At 53.4% G+C, this 25,984-nt stretch overlaps 1 protein-coding gene across 3 annotated transcripts; it reads left to right on the forward strand.

Annotated features, from left to right (window-relative positions):
* The first annotated feature begins 1,351 nt into the window (after nucleotides 1–1,351).
* On the forward strand, nucleotides 1,352–24,181 carry IPO9 (importin 9). Of its 3 annotated transcripts, none has more exons than XM_087828972.1 (24): nucleotides 1,352–1,511; nucleotides 7,589–7,650; nucleotides 7,859–7,945; nucleotides 8,568–8,769; nucleotides 9,964–10,052; nucleotides 10,705–10,791; nucleotides 11,171–11,290; nucleotides 11,375–11,475; nucleotides 11,640–11,698; nucleotides 12,455–12,606; nucleotides 12,737–12,835; nucleotides 13,250–13,356; nucleotides 13,669–13,808; nucleotides 15,826–15,985; nucleotides 17,002–17,228; nucleotides 18,575–18,723; nucleotides 19,137–19,265; nucleotides 20,287–20,562; nucleotides 20,745–20,911; nucleotides 21,340–21,473; nucleotides 22,039–22,161; nucleotides 22,536–22,634; nucleotides 22,844–22,920; nucleotides 23,252–24,181. In XM_087828972.1, the coding sequence occupies exons 1-24, from the start codon at nucleotides 1,352–1,354 to the stop codon at nucleotides 23,360–23,362; spliced, it is 3,117 nt and encodes a 1,038-aa protein (XP_087685098.1). In that variant the 3' UTR covers nucleotides 23,363–24,181. The 3 variants fall into 3 exon arrangements, with proteins under 3 accessions (XP_087685098.1, XP_016067105.2, XP_087685099.1); XM_016211619.2 differs by lacking the exon at nucleotides 1,352–1,511 and adding an exon at nucleotides 5,122–5,227; XM_087828973.1 differs by lacking the exons at nucleotides 1,352–1,511; nucleotides 7,589–7,650; nucleotides 7,859–7,945 and having other exon boundaries at nucleotides 8,697–8,769; nucleotides 9,519–10,052.
* Nucleotides 24,182–25,984: the final 1,803 nt, after the last annotated feature.

The raw sequence follows: 25,984 nt of genomic DNA on the forward strand, positions 1-25,984 counted from the left end.
TTGCTGTGGGAACACAACCCACTCTCACATGGGAGGTGACACGTGTTTAGAGCTGCCCTCAAAATGAATGCAGCAGTCATCCTATTGGAAAGATCCTCAGGTGAGGTGACTTAGCCCTGACTGTCCTCAGCTCAGTATCCACAGCTGTAGAGCTGGGCGGGGCACTGCCAGCAGGTTGCCTCTTCCACTTGGGAAGGGGAGTCAGGGTTCCCAGAAACCTTGCTAAGATACCCCTGGCCCTCTTTGCTCTGGAGCCTCCCGCTACAACAGTACACACCTTCCATCCCTTCTGCCACCACACGCCACCCTGCCCTGTTTGCAGCCCCTCCCTGGATAACCCTGTCCACTCACTGGGTATCCAGGGGCGTCTCTGTCCCTTCAGCCACCTGTGAGACCAGCTCTGGTACATCCACAGAAAACGACTCCTGTTCCTCCACCCCTTAAATGTCCAGCCTTAATTTCCCCGGGGAGGTGGGTTATACATTCTCAGCTAATAGGGCTCATTCTCAAATAGTCACATAAGTACTCGATCTGGAAGAAATACCCTTCCCATGTGGGTGCTCTCTCCTGGCCGGCCACTCTCCAATGTCCAGGTGGGCTCATGAAAATCAAGGGACTGGGCCTTTTTTTTTTTTTTTTTAATGTATTTATTGATTTCAAAGAGAGGAAGGGAGGAGAGAGAGAAACATCAACGATGAGAGAGAATCATCCATCAGCTGCCTCCTGCACGCCCCCTACTGGGCATGGAGCCGGCAACCCAGGCAAGTGCCCTGACCCCAGTCGAACTGTGACCTCCTGGTTCTTATAGGTCGATGCTCGACCACTGGGCAACACCGGCCTGGCAAAGGACTGGGCCTTTTGAAGGTGACACTCCCCACTGCCTGGTCGACTTCAGTTTCTTTGAATTCCTGAGGCTAAGAGATGAAGAGACTCGCTTGAATCAACCTGTTTTCAGCGTTTGGGGGAAAACTAGGTCGATTAAAATAGCCACTGCTGACCCAGGCCCCCTCCTTAAAGCCTGTGTGCCTGCTCGCTCCTAGCACAGCATCTTGCACCCGAAAGGCCCACGCATCTAGAGTCCCACGTCCCGGCCTTCGCTCCAGGGAAGCCCGCTAACGCCTCCGGGGCTCAGCTTCTCAGAACCCCTCCCTCTCGCGGAGGAAGGTGCGTTTCCCGTCCCTGCCGCGGGAGGCGCTGTCCGCGGAGGCCGACGCGCATTTCCCCGGAGCCCGGGACGCCCGGCGCGCCCGCCGCCTCTGGTGCGCAGGCGCGGCTTCGCGGATTGGCCGCGCGCGGGCGCCGTCGTCGGGGGCGGGGCCGGCCGCGGGGCTGGCGGGCTGAGCGGGGAAAGATGGCGGCGGCGGCGGCGGGCGCGGCCTCGGGGCTGCCGGGGCCGGTGGCCCAGGGCCTGAAGGAGGCGTTGGTGGACACGCTCACCGGGATCCTGTCCCCCGTGCAGGAGGTGCGAGCGGCCGCCGAGGAGCAGATCAAGGTGCTGGAGGTGACGGAGGGTGAGTGAGAGGCGGGGCGTCCGGGGCGGCGGCCGGGAGCTCGCTGAGGGGCCTGAGGCGGGGGATGGGGGGGGGGAACGGCGCCGCGCGGGGTCCGGCGTCCGAGGTCAGGCCGGGGGTTCCGCGCTCAGGCCTGGGAATCCGGGGCCAGGCCCGGGGACCCAGGTCAGGCCCGGGGTCGGAGGTCAGGCGCGGGGGTCCGCGCTCAGGCCGCGCTCGGTGGTCCAGGCGCTGGGACCGCGGAGGCCGGCGGGCGGGCGGGCGGGTGCGGCCCCGGCTTACGGTCCGTCACGACGTCCGGAGTCGGCGAGAACCACGTGCGCCCCGCGGCCCGTCTGTTCTCAGGGCGCAGCGCCCACCGCCCTTTGTCTGCGCCCCGCGTCCCGCGCTCCCGTGGGCGCCGCGGCGATGGGTCGGCGGCGGCGGGCCCCGCGGGGCTTCTCCAGGCCCTTCAGTGACCGCCCCGCGCGCCTGGCCGCCGGGGCGTCCGCGCCAGACACCCCCCCCCCCGGACCCCCGCCTCCCGCGCCCGGCGGAGACCCCCGAGCGCCGCCCGCGCGCACCCGCCTCCGGGACGCGGCTCTCGCCCCGGACTCGGGGTCTTCCCGGGAAATCGGCGGGCACGTCGCGCCTGAGTTCGGTCTTGACGTCCCCACAACGCAGGAGAGCTGTTGGCGTGACTGTCGCTGCGTTGAGACACGGGGAGACTTGGGGCCCAGCGGGTTAAGGGCCGTGCCCAGGGCTGGTGGAGACTGTCGTCGCCGTCGTCCAGAGTGTCAGGCCCTCGGACAGCAGCAGCCCCCAGGAGGGAGCTGGGCAGCCGCCATAGCGTCGCTGCGCTCGCGCCCCAGCCCTGCCTCCCTGGGCTGTGACGGAGGACAAGCGACAGGCGGGGAGCCTCCTCTCGGCCGGGCTCCTGCGGGAACGAAGTGGAGCCCCCCCACCCCCCGGAACGACGCCCAGTGTTCCTGGGGCCCCAGGCTCAGGTTCAGCACCTTTCCAGCAAGGGTGGCCCGTGCTGGCGTCGAGGCTGCACCGGGGCCCTGGTCCCTCCCTCACCCTCGCCGGGACCCCCTCTAGACCAGGTCCGTTGCAGAGCTCCAGTCCCTAGCTTTCTTCAGCCTTTGCTGTCTCGAAATCCAAAATTAAGCGGAACTTTGCATTTGATGGAGGCCGCTGGTGGGAATAGACCACGGCCGGCTGGTGGTGGGTGTGCTGTGGCCACAGGGAAGACCGGCGGGCCAGCGGGCGGCTCAGGTGCAGCCACCTGACCCCGCACCCTGGCAGGAAGGCGCGTGGCTTGGGTCTAGCGAGTGGCAGGCAGCCGGTCAAGTCTCTCGTTGAATGCTCTGCTTTGCACCCTTTGGATGCTGTTTGTGTTTTTAAACATCCTGGTTCTTTGGGGTTATTTAGAAACTGTGGAGGCTCACAGTTCGGTGGAGGATGGTGATGTGACCCCTCCCTCAGATACAGTACCTTGCTTCTCTCCTTCCCTCCTGTGGCTTCCACCCTGTTCTTGCCTCTGGGTCCAGAGTACTGCCCGCTTTGTATTCTGCCTGAATCTCAGATGTTTCCTTAACATCATGGTCATGTTTAAATACATTTTTATTGATTTTAGAGAGAAAGGGAGAGGGGGAGAGAGACATCAGTCGGCTGCCTCATGCGCGCCCCTTACTGGGGACAGAGCCCACAGCCCAGGCATGTGCCCTGCCTGGGAGTCAAACCGGTGACCTGTTGGTGCATGGGAGGATGCTTGACCACTGAGCCACACCAGCCAGCATCAACCAGCTCCGTGGCCTGATGCAGCCGCAGGACGTGGCTCCTGCTGTCAGAACGCCCAGCAGGCCAGCAGATGAGCAAATGATTTTGCTCCTTTGGAGTTGCTTCACGTTGTGGCTGTATTCTTGTGGGGAAACCTTGCTTTCTGGTCCTAGAAACATGCTTCCCTAAAACTTGAAGTTAGCAGGAAACCTGGGAGTTGGTGTTTATTATTTGTGTTCTGGTGATCTTCTGAGTTCCGTGAGCTCCAGCTCAGGTGACAGCCAGATCTGGTTGTTTCCAGTCCCTTCCAGTAATCACACCATCCTTGTGAGCTGTTTATTAGTGCTGCATACGAGAGGCTGGTCTCAGCTGATCCTTAAGATTGACGAGTCTTTTGCCTTTGGCAAACAGTTGTGCACACCTGTGTTGGCTCCCAGGTGATGCCCCTAGACTTGAAGATTCAGTAGAATCTCTAATGTAATTTTTGGGAAAAGGGCACAGGTCAGCTGAAAACTCCGTTAAATGAACAGACAAGAAAAAGTTGTCATGCTCTTAGCTGATTTGGGGGTAGAAGAGATTTAAGAAGCAATTGTCTTAGAAAATTGAGGGGTTTTTGTTTTTTATTTTATTGGCAATCAGAAAATTGAAGTTGCTGGAGCCCAAAGTACATCCTGGTCATTTAGTCAGCCAGCTGATGTTTTCCAAGAAATAACTTGCCTGTAACTGGCGTTTTCCGAATGTGAGCCTCTTATCCTCTTAAGCCAGGGGAGAGTATGTATGTGAGAGAGCCACCCGATTCCTGGTGAGTCCACTTTGAAGGGATCGAGAGAGTTGTTTCCTCAGTCCCATGTCCCGGAATGACTTTCCTGAGTCCGTGTTTGCCATTTTCTCTAGTCACTTGGTATCTGGCGGAAGCAGCAAACGTTTCCGAGTAGTGAAAGCCTAGCTCATAGGGTTGATGAGAGAAGCAACTGGTGTCACTGGCCACCCTCGGCAGCTCTGGTCCTGAGACGAGGAGCTGGCGCCTGGGAAGTTGGGCAGTTACACAGTATTCCAGCAGGTGGCGTCACCTTTCATCTTTCTGAGGGGATTGAGATTTTGAGCTTGATCAGCAGGGTTTGTGGGAACATTCTACCCCAATAGAGCAAAAATATAAGGCTTTTTAAAAAAATGTTAGAGCGTTTTTATAATTCCGTTTTATTAATAGGCAGGTGATACAAGCATTTTATAAACGTAATAATTAAAGAGATGAGATGTTGTGAGCTGCCAGTGATCTCTTACATCAGTCTCATGTCCTGCAGTCAGTTTCATCAGCTCTTTTTTGTCTGACTTACAAGGTCATGACTTTGATAACATCAGCTCTCTGTTTTTGGTATATTTACATGTTCCCGTTTTACATCTTAGAGTACAGTTTATTCTTCTTTTGTCTCCACTTTTCCTCTAAGAGTAGCATCATCTTGGTAGTGGAGCTTTAATTCTCCAGGCCGGCATGGCACAGGCTTTCCTGTATAGTTAGATTTAGACCCTCCGTCATGTTTCTTTCAGTTTTTTCTTTTTTGTGTACTAGAAATGAAGACGTCCTGTTGTTTGGCCTTGACTTAGTCTTGTCTGTCTTGCTCCCAGCAGATATGTCACAGAAAACATGTTTTTTTTTTCCCTTCCACCACCATAATTGACCTGGGAGAGTTGCCTCCCTCCTTCTTCCTGGCATTCAGATGCTGCCCAGAATCTGTGTTTATCCCCCTCTTCGAGGCCTAGAGAGATGATCCTGCTGGCTGGGAGTTGCTTCCTGGTTCTCATGGGCGCTTTTCTGGCTCTCTTGCAGCCTAGCATAAGCACTGTCACCTGTGAAGGCAGCCCCTCGAGGATCCAACGCAGTCCTGGGCGTGTGGCACTGAGGCACTGGGCACTCCTGGGCACTGAGCCGAGTGGAAGGAGGCCACGCTCGGAAAAAGGCCAGTGGTGGAGTTTTCTTTTTCCCTTTAGCTGTGGTTTTGTGGTGATTCCCAACCCTCATAAGAAAAAGGGGCTTCTCTAGAGCTGTGCTTGTAACCCTTCTCCTCCCTGAAAAGCCTGCTCACAGCTCTGCACACCCTCCCCCCAGTAGCTTCCTTGCCTGTGGAGGTGCTGTCAGGTCCCACGTCCCCATGCTCCCCTTGGATCATCCTTCTAAGCCAGTTTTTAAAAGATAATGTTTCTGCCTGGTGGGACAAAAGATTGAAAGAAGGAGTTAGGAAACAGGAGGGTAAAGGCTTTCTTGGAAAGGAGTCAGGATCCCATTTTAGATTGGATTAAAGGTATAATCAAGAACCTGGACTCAGCCCTGGCTGGTGTGTCTCGGTTGGGCGTCATCCCGTGCACCGAAAGGTTGCTGGTTCCATTCCTGGTCAGGGCATGGGTAGGTTGCAGGCTCAATGTAGGAGGCAGCCTCTGGATGTTTCACTCTCTCTCTAAAAGTCAATAAAAATATTTTGAAGGAAGAAAAAAAAAAACCCTACCTAGGCTTGGGGTGAAAACCCAGATTAACAGAATAGTCCGTCCTATTTCACCTTGGGAAAAGTAACTAGAGAAATTCAATTTCTTAACACAAATGACTTTAGAAAGCCAACTTCATACCACCCACTTGGGAATGTTCCCCTTCGGCTAACTCAGATTGAATTTTAGTTAAATCTGAATTGATCCTTTCTAAGCAAGACAAAATAAAACAGTAGTATATGTCTGTGTCTCAGGTTTTTCTGCCTTAATCATCTCGAAGTCAGTTTTCGGCTGTTCTTTCTAGTGCTTTCTAAAGAAGTTATGTTAAAGACACCAATCAGCAAAACTGGAAATTCCCCAACACACACTAAAATAAATAAAAGTACTTTTTTCTTTAGAGATATACTTAGTTGTATTTCTTCCAAAAATATTGTACGATCTCTTTTGAGTGAATACCTGTAAATAAGTCAAGTCAGAGAGCACCACCACCGTCACTCCCTGTAAACAATTCTTCACATAGCTCTTTAAAAAACTAAAGTTTTATGCTATGAAATTCTCTGGTGACTGATATCGCTATTTCTAATGGGTACATGTGAAGACAGAATAATTGGGTTAAAATAATAATTGATACTTTCCCTCTTATATTCCCCTATAACGTAATGCAAGTAAGCTCTTTGTCTTTGAATTTTGGGAGTTTCCAAACCAGAGTTGATCACGTGGTCACTTTTTTAAAACTAGGAGCCTATAGACAAAATCTATTCTGTTCATCCATCCCACTTTTAAAATATGTCTTTAGTTAATGGTGATGGTAACTTTAAAGATTTCCTTTCCCATTGGGGCTTTTGAGCCGAGGGTAGTGTTACTTGAACTTTCAGGCTTCCTCTTTCCTACAGGGAGGCAGTAAGCTTTCTGAGAAAATCCCTCTGTCAGTGCTCGTTGTAGGTGCCAGTTGCCTGGTTGACTTAGGGTTCTGGGCCCCTCATGGATTGTAGTTTTCTGGTTGTCTCTTTCCATCCTCACAGTCTCAGTGATGTGTGAAACAAGGTGATTAGTGGAAAGTGGGGTGTGATCTCTGAAGGCTACTAGGCAAGATTAAAGAGCTTCAGCTGTTGTGATCATCACCAGAGTACTACCTTCTCCTGGCTGCGGAGTTTGCCTGGTCTTCATGCTGTAATGACTCTTCCAGTTGGTGCCCACGTGGACTGATGAAAAGTGTGTGGTTCCTTCTCCCTTCTGTTTAACCCTCAGTGTTAAACATCCTACAAGACTTAGAAACGGGCTTGAATAAATGGAAAGGAGTATTGACCTTGGATGGGGCCGCTTGGCATTATTGGTGAGTTAGGTTGATTCTGAAGCTCGCAGAGAAGCAGGTGTGGAAGGAGAGCTCAGAAATACTGGACTGAGTATCCTAGGACTAAGCCTGAGAAAGCTAGATCTCCTGAGACTCAGTCATCTCTTATCTTGTGGTATGTGTCTGAGCAACTCCTGCAGTCTCACCTTTTACTTTTTCTTTGGGGTCAGATAGTACTGGTTTCAGTTGGATACATGTTCATTGGTTTAAGAGGAAGATGTTAGCGTCTTGGAAGGGAAGGGCTGGGAGATGCCTTCCAGTGACTGGAGAAGGGGAACTGGTACAGGAACTTGTCTCTGTGCGAGGCCTAGTCCTGCAGCCACCTGCTTCTCCTCCTTGGTGGAGTTGATCTTATCATTATCCGGGCTTTTAGAAGGGAAGGTTCAAGCTCCTTTCTGAAGTCTTTCTTGTTGGCATCAGGGTCATAGCTCAGTAAATTTCTAGCGCTTTCCTGCTTCTCTTAGACTCACAATAAAATTTTCTCTTTCAGAATTTGGTGTTCACCTGGCCGAGCTGACCGTGGATCCCCAGGGGGCCCTGGCAATTCGTCAAGTAAGTCCTGCCTGGTTGGTCCAATTTATAATTCCCTGTACTTGGTTATGAAACTTTTATGGGAAAGAGAAGGAGTAATGCCAGTTTGTAAGAAACCTTGGGTTCAGTACCAGATTTAGCTCTACTTGGAGTGAGTGCATCAGCCATGTGTGTGGTTTTACATGAAGAAAGCCTCTTGCTATGGACCTCGCTCATGTTCTCTCCGCAGCTGGCCTCAGTCATTCTGAAGCAGTACGTGGAGACGCACTGGTGTGCCCACTCGGAGAAGTTCAGGCCTCCAGAAACTACAGAAAGGGTAAGGACAGTTACTGACTGGTCTGCCTGGACAGTGTGGAACAGTTGGAGGACCAGGCAGAGAAGGCGGTCGGGTGGCTGGTATTGTGGACACATGCTAGAGATAAGGGGACATTAGACAGCTCAAGTGGCAGGCCGACTGGCACTCGGGTCCCAGTCTGCGGTGTTGGAAAAGTATTTTTCTTCTAAGCCCCGATTTCTTAAATATCTAAAAGTAGAATTAAAATTCTAACTTCTAAAGAGTTTTTTGAGGATTAAATGAACTAACGTTTCTGTTTAGTACAGAACTGTGCATCCATCCTGGGCCCCCTGAGAAATTTTGAGGTGTAAGCTGTCCTTGTAGCTCTCTGCAGTTATGGGATGTCTGTGTGTTCTGACTGAGGCTTTCATTTTGTTTCATTGTAATTAATGTCCATGGCCATGTGGAGCTGGTGCTGCTGTGGTGGACGGCACAGATGTGGGGACCACAGGGACTCTGAGTGAATTGTGTGTCAAGTTTATAGATTGGAGTTTTCTATAGATAGGCAGTGTCTTGCCCACAGTGCTTTGCTAATACATAAGTGGGTGTTTTGCTGACCACATACAACCTGGTCTAATGGCAGATGGGCTTTTCTCCTCTACAGGCAAAAATTGTTATCCGGGAGCTGTTGCCCAACGGGTTGAGAGAGTCGATAAGCAAGGTGCGCTCCAGTGTGGCCTACGCAGTGTCAGCCATCGCCCACTGGGACTGGCCCGAAGCCTGGCCCCAGCTCTTCAACCTGCTCATGGAGATGTTGGTGAGCGGAGACCTGAATGCCGTCCATGGAGCCATGCGCGTGCTGACAGGTACGGAAGCCTTTTCTCTGGTGGTGCTGGATCCCAGGTGCCATGGCACCTACCAGAAGCTGTTTGATGGAAGGGCTCTGAGCAGCAGGACTTGACCTGTGTGGCTCTCCCTGGTGCTGCTGCCCCTCCCAGTTCTTCATCTCCATGTCTGTCCCCCCTGCCCCGTCCGCTCTCTGTGGGGAATTCTGTTGGTGTCATATCTGCTGCTCAAGCCTTCACACTCAAGGGCAGGTGAAGCATGGTGGTGAAGCCCTCGATCTCAGTTCATGTCCTGGCTTTCCCTCAAGCCTGGGTTTTCTTGTGTATAAATTAAGATAATGATTGTATCTGCCTCAGAGGAGCTTTGAGTCGTTTAAATGAGCTGCTTTCCATAAGCGGTCAGCACGGTACCTGGCGTGAGCACCCCTTATTGTTAGCCATTGTGATTTTCATCATTGTTATATGATTTTCCTAGTTAGTTCAACCAAGACAAAGTTAGGAATAGTCAAGTAGAATAAAATACTTGAACTTTTAGTCCAAGGAGATTTGGTGGTATCTCATCTAAGCTGCATTGATAACTGTGAGCCCCTCCCGGCACCTGTTAACACATTTCCCCAGGGAGGACCCAGTTTCCCAGGCTCCTAGTTGTACTCTGTTTCCTACCTCTGGGTGAAGTCGCTGCTCTGTTTTGCCTTCAAGGAATCCTTACCTGGACATTAGCCATCTTGCGTTGGTCTTTTAGAAAGCCTGTGTCCCCTCTGTTCCTACAGGTTTGTGGAAGTCCCAGCTGTACTTTCTTTCTCTGATCTGCTGGCTTTCCTGAGATGCATTCTAACCTAGTTATGAAGCCAGTGCTACTGTTTGGATTTCAGTTTACTGAACTTGGCATCTGGGCCCAGCTTTACTAAAGTCCATGTGATATTGATGGTCTGTAACATCAATCTTGTTGCTGGTATCCCAGCTTTTTCTGATTTGCTGAGATTAAAGGTTTACTTTCTTAATCTCGTGTGTTTTCCTTTATGTCTGTATTGTTCTCTTTTTTTTCTACCAAATAATGAGTAGCTCTTGCTACTTTTCCTTCCCCAGGACAAGGCCACCAGGCCAGTGTCTTTACCTGTGTGCTATCTATTGGGGAACTGCCACCTAGAAGCAGTTTGAAATTTTCAGTTAACATCTACAAAGCAGATAGTTTACAGCACTCCTTTTTCTTTGTAGAATTCACCCGGGAAGTAACAGACACGCAGATGCCGCTCGTAGCTCCTGTCATCCTCCCAGAGATGTATAAGATCTTCACCATGGCCGAGGTACGAGGTCTCAGGGCCGAGGCCACGGCAGGCAGAGCTGCGCAGGCTGCAGTCAGCCTCCCCTCTCCGGTGGGAGACTGGTGTTGCTGCCAATCCCCAACCTGAAGACCAGAGTGACCCAGGTCCCTGTCTAAACCACTCACTTTTGATAAAAGACTGAGAGCTGCCATCCTTTTCACATGCGTCATCCTCGTGCACCCTGTAGCCTGAAGTCTCTGAGCCGACTGCTCCCTCCAGCCTCACTGAGGCCTCACCCCAGAGTTCACTCACCCGCTAAGCACTTGGAAGCAGCCTGTCACTACATTGCTCACAAAGACCATTAATGTACCACATGTAGATGTGCTCATGAGTGCATGAGTAGAACTCATTCACAGTAAGACAGGAACCTTACGGGTAGCATTGTAGCCGCCCTCCTCCTCTGTGCCCAGCCTGGTGTTCCCATCAGATCAGCCTACAGAGACCTGTGCACATAAGGCTTGTTCTAGTGAGTCCTGATTGTCCGCTGCCTTCATCCTCTGCATCACAGAGTCTGTCCCCTGGGCATGGTGGATGGCGTTCCCATCTCTCCAGGGAACCCAGTCCATGTCATGGTTGAGAAGTCACAGGTGCACAGACATAGCAGTCTCACGGCTCTGCTGTACCTTTTTCCCAGGTGTATGGCATTCGAACCCGTTCCCGAGCTGTGGAGATTTTCACCACTTGTGCCCATATGATCTGTAATATGGAGGAACTAGAAAAGGTACGGGAACTTTTGGGTCACGTTTTGACACCTCCATTGGGGGCAGCAGCTCTCTGCAAATGCACATGCCCGGGTGGCAGGGACACTGGACATTCAGGATAATTTTCAGGCATATGTGTCTCGGTGTCCTTTCGTTTGAGTCTTATTTCTTCCAACACCTTGTCCTGCTCCTGTTCACACTAGTTTCCCAGAACTTCACTGGTATTTTATGCCCTTGTGTGAAAGAGGCAGCTGGAAACACCTATATAATGGCTTCGAGAAGGCGCGGTGCAGACCACTGCCAGGGACTGGGGCCTGATGCCTTGGGTGCTGGTGTCTGGTTTGTGCTCGCCGCCCTCAGTCGGCGGCCTGGTGGTCCTGACTTGCTATCTGGTGACAGGGGGCCGCCAAAGTCCTGATCTTCCCCGTGGTGCAGCAGTTCACTGCAGCCTTCGTGCAGGCCCTGCAGATCCCGGACGGGCCCACGTCCGACAGCGGATTTAAGATGGAAGTCCTCAAGGTAAGCACCGGCTGCTGCTGAGGGCTTGGGCTTGAGGGTGGTCTGCACCCTGATGTCTCTCCTGTGGTCTTGTCTCTGGCACAGGCAGTGACCGCCCTGGTGAAGAACTTCCCCAAGCACATGGCGTCCTCCATGCAGCAGATCCTGCCCATTGTCTGGAACACACTGACGGAGAGCGCGGCCTTATATCCTTTCCAGGGCTGTGGAGGTCATGCTGGGCTGCGTGGTTGTGGGGCCCTTAAAGCACTTGCTCTAGTGTTAGCTGGTATCTTCCCCTTAGTGTCTACCGTCCCTCGTAGAAGGTATGTAAAGCAGATTCCAGGTTCTGTTTCTTTACCCTTCATCATACTTACGTGAGGACAGAAGTCAATTACACAGAGGAAGTGGAAGACCCTGTGGATTCTGACGGTATGTGGTATGTCTGAGAGAAAAGGGACCGTGAGGAGAAGACAGACAGACAGGAAAGCGGTCACTGGGAGGCTCACTCTCTTAAGCCAGTTTTCTAGTTGGGTTTCCTTTTGCTGTGCTGGGTGTGGGAACAAGGCACGGGCCTGAATCTCACGGTCACGGGGCCTCGGAGTTGGACAAGGTGCCTTCCAGGCCGCCTAGCCCAGCCCCTCTCATTCCGTCTATTTTAACTTGGGGGCCCCAGGGGATGACACTTTCCTTCTGTTGTAGTATTTTAAGTATTTCAGATCAAAAACAGACATGCTGGAAAATACATTCTCTATTTCTGATTCTCCAAAAACCAGAGTGTGCTATCTTCAAAGTTCCTTTCTTTTAAAAAAAAAAAAAAATTTTTAATATATTGTTATTGATTTCAGAGAGAGGAAGGGAATGGAAGAGAGAGAGATAGAAACATCAGTGGTGAGTCATTGATTGGCTGCCTCCTGCACGCCCCTGACTGGGGATCGAGCCCACAACCCGGGCATGTGCCCTACCGGGAATCGAACCGTGGTCTCCTGGGTCCTAGGTCAACGCTCAAACACTGAGCTGCACCAGCCGGGCCTCAAAGTTCCTCTTTGGCTCCACAGCCCCTGGCTGTTCCCTGGAGGCAGGAATTAGGAAGTGCTGTAAACCATCATTAGTCGGACAGCCGACGCCGTTTCTCCCGGCATGGTCTGGCCTCGCTCCCTTGTCGCCGACGTGCTCTGCTCCCTGTAGGCGAAGTCCTGGGCTTCGAGAACCTCGTCTTCAGCATCTTCGAGTTCGTGCACGCGCTGCTGGAGAACAGCAAGTTCAGGAGCACGGTCAGGAAAGCGCTGCCGGAGCTGACCTACTACGTCATCCTGTACATGCAGATCACGGAGGAGCAGGTGGATGCACGCCGGGCGCCGGGAGGGCTTCCTGGGCCTCGGGAAGCTGGCACAGCCTGCCCGACCCGGGCGCTGGGGACCCGAGCCCGTAGGACCTCGCCGAGGCTCACAGCCCTGACCCCGTCCTCAGGTTAAGGTGTGGACGGCCAACCCCCAGCAGTTCGTGGAGGACGAGGACGATGACACCTTCTCCTACACAGTCCGCATCGCTGCGCAGGACCTGCTGCTGGTGAGCCGGGCGCCCTCGGGTGGGGGGAGGTGCCCTCAGCGCTGAGCTCTGCTCGTCGCTCAGTAGTGTTTCTGGGCCTGAGAAAGGTCAGGGCATCTGCACAAGGCCCCGTCAGTAGATTAGCCCTTTAGCTCCCAGTCAGGCTCCCCGAGTCAAGCGCCTGGTCCGTTGTCAACACAGCGTCACCTCATGTTGCTCACGCAGACGCTGCAGAAGGGATCTGTGCCTGCCGTCAGATCCCCAGTGCCTGGGCTCTGGCTCCATCAGACCTGCACTGGGAGGGCTCGTGTTTCCAGTGCTCGCAGGCAGGGCTTAGCACGTGTGTGAAAGAGTTGGACCATTCAGTGTGCGATGCAGCTAATGTGGGTTCACTCTGCACAGACAGATGCATTAGCCCACCCCCTGTCTCCCCAGGCTGCAGCCGCTGACTTCCAGAATGAGAGTGCAGCCGCCCTTGCTGCTGCTGCCACTCGGCACTTACAGGAAGCCGAGCAAACCAAGAACAGCGGCGCTGAGCACTGGTAAGGGGGACGCAGGGGCTCCACCTGGGGACATGCTGGGCCTCAGAGCTGCCTTTGACTTTTGGGTTCAAAGCATTTCTTCCCAACCTGATGGTAGTTGTTCAGATTGTTTTATTGGCCTTTCTAAAAAGCTTTCAGAGGAAGAACTTTACCTTGTTTTAATTAGAAGGCTTGTCCTGGATTTCTCTGTTTCCACTCTTGGTTTTGATGGGAAGGTCAGGTTCTGCTGGAGGCCTCTCCTGAGTCTCCTTCCCTCGAATGTTTGTCTTTCTGGCAGCGAGGTTTTTGCAAGTGATGATGCCTCTTTTGCAGGTGGAAGATTCATGAGGCGTGCATGCTGGCACTGGGCTCCGTGAAGTCCATCATCACTGATAGCGTGAAAAATGGCCGGGTCCATTTCGACATGCACGGGTTCCTGACCAGTGTTGTCCTCGCAGACCTCAACCTCTCAGGTATGGCCCAGCAGGTCCAGGGTCTGGACAGCCTTCGGGCTTGTCAGCCCTTTGTGGTGTTCACTGAGGTGGGTCAGCCAGGTGCTCGTGTCCTCTGGGGAAAGGTCTTCTTTCTGCCCTAGAGCTTGAACTCATCTGCTCCTAAACAGCCCCAAGACTTGGCTCACCCTTACCAACCAGGGGCTGCAATTGCCTTGCTCATGGTTCTCCTCCAGACCAGCACTGCCTTCTCAGCCGTGTGACCACTTGAAAGGTCCGAGGTCCGGTTTCTGTGCCCTGAGGACTTGAGCTCTGCTGCCCAGTCGGCACCCTGGGCAGTTCTTCCTGTTTGCTTCCTGTCACTTCCCTCACACTTGATTCTTGGCCAGTATCCAAGTGACACGGTTCTGTTCTCATGACCATGTTGCCACTGCCCTAAGAGAGAAGCAGCCTCCAGCACGTTAGATCCATTTCCCAGCCCTCCAGAGTAGCCGGACACTCACGACGTCTGGCTGAGGTTCTCAGCTCCGCTGCCTCTGCTCGCGCCGTGTCTTACTCTGCTCTGCACCCATAGACTGACCCCTTACACCCTGCTGACCTTGCTTTCTCTCTGCGCCACAGCACAGGCACTTGGCGCTGCTGCTCAGCCCTGGCTTTTCACGTGCCTCTCCACACACAGCCCTTGGGGCGCATACTTCTCCTGAGGGTTCTGTGCTGGCTGACAGGCAGCGTGTCATAGGCTCTCGGCTGTCACTTCTGTCCTCTGGGTCGACATTGAGACGACTGAGTGTCCAGAGCCCAGGCCCATTGGGAGCATCCTTTCCCCTTTGTTTATGGGAGGCTGCACTGTGGCTGATGAATGTGTTTCTTCCTCTTGCTCATTGTGAGGTCTCTGAGAGAGCAGGTGCATCTAGTATACTTTCTACTCCACGGTGCCTGCATGGACTATACATGTGACACGTGTTGAGTGAAGACATTGGAACTTCTCAAACCATCAGCCTATGTCTGTAACATTTGCCCTAACAAAGAATCTTCAAAAGCTCATGCAGATTTGAGAATATTTAGTGGTAAGACTGGGAAAAGGTTTAATAGATAACATTATTATCCTGCCTTTAGCAAAGGACTTTTCTATACCAGCCATTTTTAATTATTAATGATCCCGAAGAGAGTTTTCTGTGAATTTCATGTGTGAATACTTAACATACTGGCAATTAAAACTGAGCCATGGTGTCGTAAGTCACATGACCCCAGGAAAACTCCCCTGTGCATGTGGAGAGAATGAAGTGAGCAGACAGACCGTGTCATGGTGTTACATGAAAGCAGTTTTAACACTTGGGGCTCCCGCACTCCCGGGTCCGTACCTGAGAACTGCCGCTCCCATTATGTTAGTATGTAATTATCTGACTGGTACATTGCTGGGTTCTGTTTAGTAGATCCCATCACCTGAGTGTTTACTGTTCAAGTAACTAAGTGACACCCTGTGCAGCTGGGTAAGTGCAGTCCCTGTTCTTGGGCTGCACAGAGTAGGTAGGGGGTCAGCCCTACACCAGGGCCAGAGTATCAAACATACATACCGCGGAAGGAAGCTAAGGGTGTAGCGTTACAGCGGCACAGAGGGAGGGGGGCTCCTGCTGCCCAAGAGGGTGATGCTGGGAGAGGCGAGAGTGTTGGTTTATAAATAGAGCGCAGAAATGTGAGGACAGGAGTAGCTGGGGAGGGTTGTGCTTGAGTCGAAGTCATACAGGGAAACTGTAGGTAAGGCAGAGTCACTGATCTCAGGGCCTTGAAGGCCATGCTAACCAAGGTGCCTGTTGTTGGGCAAACTGGCATTTATGGACCTGTTGTAGGTAAAAGGACTACAGCTGTAATTTGTGGTGCTCCAGCCGTGGCCTGTGGTCCGAGAACACCCAGGGTCTGCTTCTCTCATCTAAGCTGTGACATCCAGTGACTGGCAAGCTGAGGGATGCAGTGGGTAGGAGGAAGGGCGAGTAACAGGAACATTGTTGTCCAGCCCCTAATTTCTCTCTCTTCCCCCCAGTGTCTCCCTTCCTCTTGGGTCGGGCACTTTGGGCTGCCAGTCGGTTCACTGTTGCTATGTCCCCTGAATTGATCCAGCAGTTTCTACAGGCAACAGTTAGTGGTCTTCATGAGACACAACCCCCATCAGTTCGGATTTCTGCTGTGAGAGCCATCTGGGGGTGAGTGCGCCACCTTAGGGTGATAAAACTACTCTGAGAGAATTACTGAGAGCAGGCATCTCTCACAGCCATTGTCAGTGGTCACGAGATTCTTAAAATTGTTTTTAACATTTTGTTTACTTATTGGTATCACAACATTTTTTAAAGTTGATTTTAGAGGAAGAGAGAGAGAGAAACATCAATGTTAGAAACATCAGTTGCCTCCTGCAGTGTTGACTAGTGATCGAACCCGCAACCTGGGTATGTGCCCTTATTGGAATTGGACTCGCCATCTTTTGGTGCCGGAATGATACTCCAAACAACTGAGCCACTCTGAAAAGCATTTATCAAGTACCTGTGGAAGCCCTTGTTTCTGTTCGAGGATCTTTAACACAGAGAAACAGTGTTTTTATTGACTTTGTTACCATTTTGAAAATGAACAAAGACTTAATCACTGTACCCATTGGACATGGTGAGCAGCGTCCGGTAGAGATGTAGTGATTGGAAATGTAGAACACATATAGCAAACTTTGAACCCTACAGATAGGACATCAGTTCTATAAGTGTGCATAGAATGTTTATATAAGTTGATCTCATTTTAGGATTCAAAAGAAAACCAAAGAGTACATAATTTTTATAATGTGGAAGTTTAAAAATCTCTTGCTAAATAACACTTATATCGGAAGAGACGATGAAACACTAAGTATTTGGAAAATAACAAGAATATTTATCCAGGTCTTGGGAATGTGACTGAGCAGTAGTCGGGAATCGTGAGACATTTAACTTAGTATCTTAGCAATTCAGATGTAAAGATACGACGGGATGTATTTTAAGACAGAGTGGGAGAACCATGAAAGAAATTTTAAAGGGAGTAGATTAGGAAACAGACGGTGGTGCTGATATTTGTGAAACATGCTATAGGAAGAAGTAAAAACTAGCTGGAAGTCGCTTCATAAAGCCACACGTGGAAAATGCTGCTCCCTGCTATTGATCGGAAAACCAGCCTGAGTGATTCCTGCTTCTCTGTCTCTCCCCAGTTACTGTGACCAGCTGAAAGCCTCGGAGAGCACCCACGTCCTCCAGCCCTTCCTCCCCAGCGTCCTGGACGGCCTGATTCACCTGGCCGCGCAGTTCAGCTCCGAGGTCCTGAACCTGGTGATGGAGACGCTGTGCATCGTCTGCACAGTAGACCCAGAGTTCACGGCCAGCGTGGAGAGCAAGATCTGCCCCTTCACCATCGCCATTTTCCTGAAGTACAGTAACGGTATGCCACCAGGGAGGGCACCACCCGGAGGTGGGCTGGGCTTAGCTGAACATGTCCCTGGGGCCCGAGATCTTCCGCATTGTAAGCAAGGACTGACTATCAGCAGAGCTGAAAAGGAGAGCTCCTATTCTCATACGTCTAACCTCTGATGAAAACCAGGAGAGAGTGGTGAAGAGGGGCTGTCAGTTCCATTCAGAACTCTGGCAGCAAAGTAGGAAGTGGAGCATCTACATCAAAGCTCCCGGGAAGGAGAGGCCTGGACTATAACAGCCAAGGCAGTGGGAGGACAGAGAGGTGAACAGAGGGGTGCATCACACGTTTTCATAGCACAAATGTGGGAATAGTGGAGATTAATTTATACCCATAAAATGGGGCACTGTACAGCCATAAAATCCAACTTCAGGGGACTGTTTAAAGCAATGAGAATGTAGACAGTTTTGCAACCCCAAGTTTTGGTTTTGTGTTAGAAAGGGATGCATATAAGTATATGTACATAAGAAAAGTACTGGAAGAAAATACATCAGCATGTCAAGGGCAGTGCTTCTAGGCGGGGGGATTACGCTTGTTTTCTTTCTTTTAACAGTTCTGCAGTGTGTAATGTTAGTTCTTTATTATCAGAAATAACAGGATGTTTGTTTTAAGGAGAAAGCCCCGGTATTGAAGCTCGGAATGGGTGCTGGGGTGGGGCAGTACTGCACGTTGTTTTTGCTTCTCACTTGAGAGCGTGTCCTGGTGAGGCTTCCATGCTGCACTGTCAGATGGGCCCCACTCTCTGCAGCCATCATGTCACAGTCCACAGATGCTCACGGCTGACTTCCCTCTGTTAACAGACAGCTGTGTGCAGGCCTGTAACGTGGACCTCGGTGTGCTGCATGCGTCTCTTGTGGAGAGGAGACCCTGTTGCCCAGGCCACGTGGCTCCAGCTGAGGTGTCACTTCTTCCAGGCTCTTGGCCTGGAGCAGGATCTGCAGGGTCCTCCCATATAGTTGCCCCCAGGAGGTGCATGGGCTCCTCCTCCACACGAGACCAGTAGCAGTCGTTCTTTGAGCACAATCCCAGTGTCACACAAATAAAGACATTAAAGAATTCCCCAGAAGAGCCAAATTTGGTTTTAGGAGTAACTTTCACAGGCCCATCCGTGGTGTGGGGAGACCTGTGTGCCTTTGGAGATGCCACATCTCTCCCGTTGTTTCAGGTTATCCAGGTGGCCCCGCTAGGTCCCGGGTGTGTGGCATGTCATCCAAGCAGAAGTTGCTAACGTAGGTTAGGGCCACCCACCAGGCATCACTAAGCCAGCAGCATGTGCAGACCATCGGGCGGGGCCCGTGTTGCCTTGTCCACCTCAGATCCGGTTGTCGCTTCGCTGGCTCAGGACATCTTCAAGGAGCTATCCCAGATCGAAGCCTGCCAGGGCCCCATGCAGATGCGGCTGATCCCGACGCTGGTCAGCATCATGCAGGCACCAGCCGACAAGATCCCCGCGGGGCTGTGTGCGGTGAGTGGGCACAAGAAGCCACACGGTGCAGGTGTGGGAGGGTGTGAGCAGGTGTAACCTCACACTGCCACTGCTACCTGCACATCCGCCCAGCTGGCAGGACACCAATGACCGTGAGGTTCAGGGTGAGTTTACTGGCTGCTTTGTCCGCGGGGACGGGTGGTTCTTGTTCCAGAGGTACCCTTGTTTTTCAGCACCACTTAGTATGTCACCTGACGCCCAGTCTGCTGCCATACGCCACACAGCCCTGTGGCCAGTCAAGTCATGAGCCACCACGAGGAGGCTGGGAGCACACGCTACCTTCTCGTGGTTCCTTTTCTTTCATTAACGAGCTTTCTCTGGGCAGTAAGGACTGGATGTTGGGCCCCCTCCCCCATCTCAGCGGCAGTTCTGACCTCCCCTCTCTCCTGCAGACAGCCATCGACATCCTGACCACAGTGGTGCGGAACACAAAGCCACCGCTCTCCCAGCTTCTCATCTGCCAGGCATTCCCTGCCGTGGCACAGTGCACCCTTCACACAGACGACAACGCCACCATGCAGGTATCTCGGCCATGGCAGCCAAAGGGGAGGCAACTCCCACCATGCTTCTCGGAGGCTGGGGCCTCTGGACATGTGTCTCTCACACCCGTACTTACCCAGAGGACCAGGGCGGTGCTAGCTGCAGAAGCCTGTTGCTCTGTGCTTTGGGGTGTTACCTTGGTAGCGATGTGGACACCCCTATGTCTGCGGGGTCGTCCTTTGTAAGAGGTTACAGACAGACGGGCCATAAGAAAGCCTTTTCTGGATGTTCCTTCTGTGAATAAAGTCAGCAAAGAGAGGGTTTTGGAAATCTCCAGGCACCTGTAGTCCCCCAGGTACACTGGGTCTTAGATATGTTTCCAGTACCAGGGGTGGGTTTCTATGGCCCTTGTCCCTGAGATCAGAGTGCCTTTTTTTTTTTTTTAATATATATATATCTTTATTGATTTCAGAGAGAGGAAGGGAGAGAGATAGAAGCATCAATGATGAGCCCGGTCAGGCGTGGCTTAGCGATTGAGCGTCAGCTTGGGATCCAGGCGAACGGGGTTCGATTCCTGGTCAGGGCACAGGCCCGGGTTGTGGGCTTGATCAATGACTTTCTCATCATTGATGTCTCTGTCTCCTTTCCTCTCTCTGAAATCAGTAAAGATATATTTTTTTTAAAAAAAGAAACATCAATGATGAGTCGTCATTCATCGCTGCCTCCTGCACACCCCTGACGGGATCGAGCCCACAACCTGGGCATGTGCCCTAACGGGGAATCAAACTGCAATCTTGTGGATCCTAGATTGTTGCTCAACCGCTGAGCCATGCCCTGCCGGGCAGAGTGCATTTTTGAGAGAGCTGAGTGGTAAGGTGGGGACAGTGGTGTGTCCATGTCTGTGATGGTGAACAGCAGACTTCAGTGGAACAAGCCCCCATGAACCTGAAGCCCACCACTCTGAGGAGGGTCAGACCCTGGACAGCAGTGCTTGCCTGTACATACTGAGGGCCCCTGGTGTGTGTCCCAGCTGTTAATCTCACCTGCCACCTGTCTCCCCAGAACGGTGGAGAGTGCCTGCGGGCCTACGTGTCGGTGACGCTGGAGCAGGTGGCCCAGTGGCATGACGAGCAGGGCCACAACGGGCTGTGGTACGTGATGCAGGTGGTGAGCCAGCTCCTGGACCCCCGCACCTCCGAGTTCACCGCGGCCTTTGTGGGCCGCCTGGTCTCCACCCTCATCTCCAAGGCTGGGCGCGAGCTGGGGGAGAACCTGGACCAGATCCTCCGTGCCATCCTCAGCAAGATGCAGCAGGCGGAGACGCTGAGCGTCATGCAGGTGAGAGGGTGGGGGCCAGCTTCCCACCCTGGGTGGTGGGAGTGCAGACCTCACCCTGGTCCCTAGTTACTGAGCTCTGACTGCCCTTGTAGAACAGTTAGGTAAAATCGATCAGGAGACTTGGACAAGGAAGGTTCCAAGTACTTTGTTTCTTCAGGTCCCCACCCTCTTGTCGCCCCTAGTCCCTGATCATGGTGTTCGCCCACCTGGTGCACACCCAGCTGGAGCCCCTCCTGGAGTTCCTGTGCAGCCTGCCTGGGCCCACCGGCAAGCCTGCCCTGGAGTTCGTGATGGCTGAGTGGACGAGCCGGCAGCACTTGTTCTATGGCCAGTATGAGGGCAAAGTCAGGTGAGCCTCTTCTCACGCTGCTCCTCCCCAGATTTGCGCCCTGGAATTTTGTTGGACATGACAGACTGCCCCTTGTGTCCCTGAGGTTCCCAGATAGTCAACCGTAGCATTTGATTTCTATCAGCTAGACATGCTCCTCTGCCTCAGACTCCACCAGCCAGAGGTGGTTCTTGGCCAGCCCAGCCCCTGCCCTGGACCTGGACCTCTGTCCTGGGCTCTGTCCCCCTGGGCTCATCACCCAGCGCACCACCCAGCAGGCTCATTGTGGGGCTTTCCCAGCCAAGCTGTGTTCAGCAGCTCCTCTTCTCTGCTCATTACTTGTGAACAGAACTTTGTCATAAAGAGAGTGTCTCGGGACATAATGCTCATGTCCTTGGAGCGACCTCTGGCTGGGTGGCTGAGTGACCCTCCTGCCTGTTCCTTGCCAGCTCTGTGGCCCTGTGCAAGCTGCTCCAGCATGGCATCAATGCAGATGACAAGCGGCTGCAGGACATCCGCGTGAAGGGCGAGGAGATCTATGGTGTGGACGAGGGTGTTCGCACACGCGCCAAGGCCGCCAAGAGTGGGTGACACTGGGGAGACCTGGGGGAGGTAGGGTTTAACTAGAACTGTCAGTGACAGGCTGGATGAAGAGCAGGGAACTGGGTGAGCAATAGGTCAGAACACGGTTCTCCCTGTTGCTGGACATTGACAAACGTCTTCAGCACCAGGGATCCTGCTTCCAGCTTTATCCTGGGGCTTCGGTACCAAGTTCAGTGTATGTTGATTATCGGGTCGCCTGTGGCCTGTGACCCCAGTGACTTGTAGGCCTTGAATGCTGCACTGCCCCTGACCTGAGGTTTATAATTAACCTGCCACCTCTCCATCCGCGGGTTGTGGGGACTGGTGTGCTTGGTTACATGCCCCTACCTGGTGTCTGAGCTTTATTACTGGCCAAAAGCTACCTCCTTCAATTCCTGAGCTCTAATAGCACCGGGCAGATGAAGTGATGTAGCTAAATCGTCCATTAGCATCTGGATGTGATCTGGGAGGAGAGCCTGCAGGTGGTGGACTGTTGACCATCCGTGCATGACAGGGTATGTCCAGGGAGCCGGTGAGCCTGACTGGAAGCCTTTTCTTTCCCCCAGACCCTGAGCGCTGGACAAACATTCCTTTGCTGGTCAAGATCCTAAAGCTGATCATCAACGAGCTGTCTAATGTCATGGAGGCCAATGCTGCTCGCCAGGCCGCTCCCCCAGAGTGGGGCCAAGGTGCTCAGACCCGCCTCCCGGGAACCTCGTAGCCTTTAGGCCAAGCCGCCTGCCTTCAGATTGCCCGTTTGGTTTATTGAGTCACTCTGGCTGGTGGGGCTGGGTGTGTGGAGCCGCCTCTCAGTTCTGCCTGTGAAATCACAGGGCCGGGTGGGATTAGGGCGGCATTAGCCCATCCTCTGTGGTTTTCTTCCAGAACCTCGCAGCCTTTATCTCCCCCCCCCCCCCAAATACCCGCTCTTCCTTCACACCTGCCGCCCCTGGTTCGCCCGTGGGCCTGCAGGCCACAGTCAGAGACCCGGGGACCCTGCTCTGCCCGTTGGGTTTGGGGAGGAAATGTGTGCGTGGCTGCAGCTGTTTTCATCTCCCACCAGACGACTCCAATGACATGTGGGAGGACCAGGAGGAGGAAGAGGAGGAGGAGGGCCTGGCCGGCCAGCTCCTGTCCGACATCCTCGCCACGAGTAAATATGGTGCGTAGTCTGGGGAGCGGGCGGCGTGGCGAGCGCCTCTTCTGTGCCCACCACTCCCAAGACAGTGCTGGGAAGGGATTGGGGGCCTGCAGGGATGTCCCCAGCGTCCCCACCCTCCCTGCAGCCATGTGCTGGGCCTCAGTGGGGGCCTGGCCAGGCTGTGCCCTGACCCCCACCCCCCCACCCCACCCCCCACCTGCGCCTGGCAGAGGAGGACTACTACGAGGAAGACGAAGACGATGACCCCGACGCCCTGAAGGACCCCCTCTACCAGGTCGACCTGCAGGTGAGGCATCCAGACAGAGCCCCTCCGCTTCACGCTGCAGCCTCAGGGCGGACCTCCTGTCCTGCTGAGGCCATGGGCTTGGGTGGGACTTTGCCTCGTGCTTTAGTCCGTGACGCGTCTAGCTTCTTGAGGCTGTCACAGAGGTCCTCGGGGTGGAACGTGAGATGGGTCCTGGGCAGAGTTCATTTCCCTGTGGCATTTGGTCTCCAAATGCCTACCTAAACCAGGAACCTAAACCAGGTCAAGAATGTGGGAAGCCACCCCTGGGGTGCTGGTGTTTGTGTAGGAGCCCATGTGTCCGGGACCGTCAGTGCTGCCCTCCTCCCCACAGGCATATCTCACGGACTTCCTCTGCCAGTTCGCACAGCAGCCCTGCTATGTGATGTTTTCTGGGCACCTCAATGACAACGAGAGGCGGGTTCTGCAGACCATCGGGATCTAAGGAGCGGGTCTCTGTGCCTCTAGCCCTCCCTGCCCAGCTGCACACCATTTCGCAGCCCACGGCCTGGAGGTGCACATCCTTCTCAGCCCAGAGTGGCCTCAACCACGGCCCTGGCCTTTGCAGTGACCCTGGCGACAGTTGAGACCAGGCTTGTCTGTGCTGTCACTTAGCAATGCTGGAACAGGACACTTCTCACCGTCCCCTTGACAATGACCCGTCTCCACAACCTCTTTTCCCCAACTGCCCTCCCCTAGTTCCGGAACACACTGCTCACCAGGAGGACATGTTCCCGGGTGGTTTGCCCACCTCAGGGCGCCACGCCGGTCCTTACTCTACAGCAGTGTTCACGCTCCTGGGACGTCTGATTTGCTCAGTGGGAGCACCCTGGAGGGAGAGAGCTTCTGCTCTCGAACGGACGCCCGCCTCTCAGTGGAATGAGAGGACGCAGCTACCTGCCCAGGCTCCAGGGCCCCTCCCCTCCCACATGCAACACTAAGACACTCGCCAGGATTTTTCCTGTCCCTCCTGTTTGCATGACCGCCCCTCCCCCAAGCTGTTCCCGTGTACACACACGTGCACACACAGGAAGCCGGGCAGATGGCAGTCTGTTTCTCCTGTTTTTTTGTTTTTTTGTTTTTCTAGAAATAGGAGAAACAGGTTTTTTTAAAAGTCCACCTCTCCAACCGTATTTAATGTACCTCCCCGCACTGTCTGGTGTCCAGAGGTAACTGTCTCCCTCAGGAGTCCTGACGTGAATGGTAGCCCTCAGATTTGCAGCGTGTATTTTTCTAGGAGAGTAAAGTAATCTTTACAGACGAACCTAGTCTGCACACCTCTGCCCCCTCCCTGGAGAAGGGAAATTAAATGGGGAAGGGCCAGGTGGAGCCTGTGCAGGCCCTGGCGTCAGCTGACCCAGCTCCAGGTGAGAGGCACACTGTCCACCCAGGTGGCTTTAAAGGAGGCCCCTTAATGTGGAAGTTTAGTCTATCGTGGGTTCAGAAGTGGGTGAGGAAGGTCCAGGGGTCCTTTTCTGCTGTGCCCACACCAGGTGCCCGTTTTTTCACAGTGCAAAGTACTCCTTTAGATTAGTCTCACGGGCAGGAAATGGAATTAAGTGAGACTGTGCCTCGGGGAAGGGTCCACCGTGAGGCATACAGGATGGTTCTTTACCCTGGGTGTCCCTGGTGTCAGCTCCCGTGTCTAGTTGGAGGGACATCTGTCTGCTGCCAGCCAGGAGCTGAGGCTGGTTCTACCTCCTGTTTCTCCTCTTTGAGCTGGGGAGGCACTGACATTGGGAAGTGACAGGGTCTGGCCACAGTCGGTTAGTGCTCCAGGCCAGATTGACCCTGATGTTGACCGAGAAGGCCTGCAGCTGCACTGACAACCAAGTCTGGGCGTGCTGACCCCCCACAGACTGAGGTTGACGGGGCCGCCTCCTGCTCCTGGCCCAGACACAGGGCTGTCAGACCCCGTGTCCTTGCGCCCAGAGCACTTTCACGTTCATTCGGCTGCACCTTTGCAGCAGGTGCACAGTTCCCGAGAAGAGTTCAGAGACCACACCCAGGTTGGGGCAAGAGGAAGAGTACGTGGCCCGAGGTGCTGCCAGGTGACCACCAGCTCCTATTCTGTCCAAATAGACCAGTCTGGAAAGGGCAGGGCTGGCTGGTGAGGCACTGAAGTTTGAGATAAGGGGACAGGAACGGATCTGGCAGCTCTGGGGCCCTGCAGGTCTCGCTCTGGTGCATGGCAGCTGGGGCCCCAAGGCGCTCCCAGGATTTGCAGAGCTCTCGGTGGACAGGAGTGAAGGATGTGGGGAAAACACTGGAGGACAGAGTGGGGTAAAAGGAAAGGAAGCCAGTTATAACAGGTCACTCCTGCGAGTGACACTGGAGTGATGAATGAGTGATGCTCGAGAGCCAGCAATGCCCCATGGCCACCTTGTCTCGTTCCTGGAAGAGCCCAGAAGGTGACGTTGGAGCCCTGGGGAGACATGGGGGTGACACCGACCGTGAGAGGGAGTGCACCCACAGCCACGGCCAGACACCTTTGATGCTAATGACAGGCGAGGGGCCCTTGGCGGCTCACCTGTGGCCATTTACAAACGATGCTTAGCTAAGGGTGAGGTGATGGTCACATTTCTAGGTAATGGGATACCTTTGGAAGGGATGACAATTTAGGATCCAAAAAATGTATGCCAGCTGTGCGAGTGGGCAGACTCGAAGCTGTGATTTCAAGAAGGCAGGTGGACAAGGCATCTGGAAGAGGCCGAGGGCTGTGGGGGAGGCCCTGCTCCTTGCTCACGGCCATACCAGGGGTCACTGTGATGTCAGGATGTGGGCCTCTTCAGAGCTCCCCTGCGGACCTTGCCTAATGGCAGACACCCTTGTCCAATTAGGGGTAAGGGCCCTTCAGTCCTGTGCAGGTCAGCAGTGCCACAGCCTTCTGTTCCCTCCGCTGCTCAGCCCAGGTGCCCTGACGGTAAGTCCTCCTGGGATGACCAAGAAGTGACCTGCTGTGTCACAGGAAAGGAGCTTCTGTGATTATCTGTGATCACAGATAAATACTATAAATTACGTATTTAGCTGCATCTGCAGCATGGGAGGCAGAGCCGCTGGGGGACAG

Source organism: Miniopterus natalensis, chromosome 21, assembly GCF_054644295.1.
Source record: "Miniopterus natalensis isolate mMinNat1 chromosome 21, mMinNat1.hap1, whole genome shotgun sequence".
Taxonomy (NCBI): Eukaryota; Metazoa; Chordata; class Mammalia; order Chiroptera; family Miniopteridae; genus Miniopterus; species Miniopterus natalensis.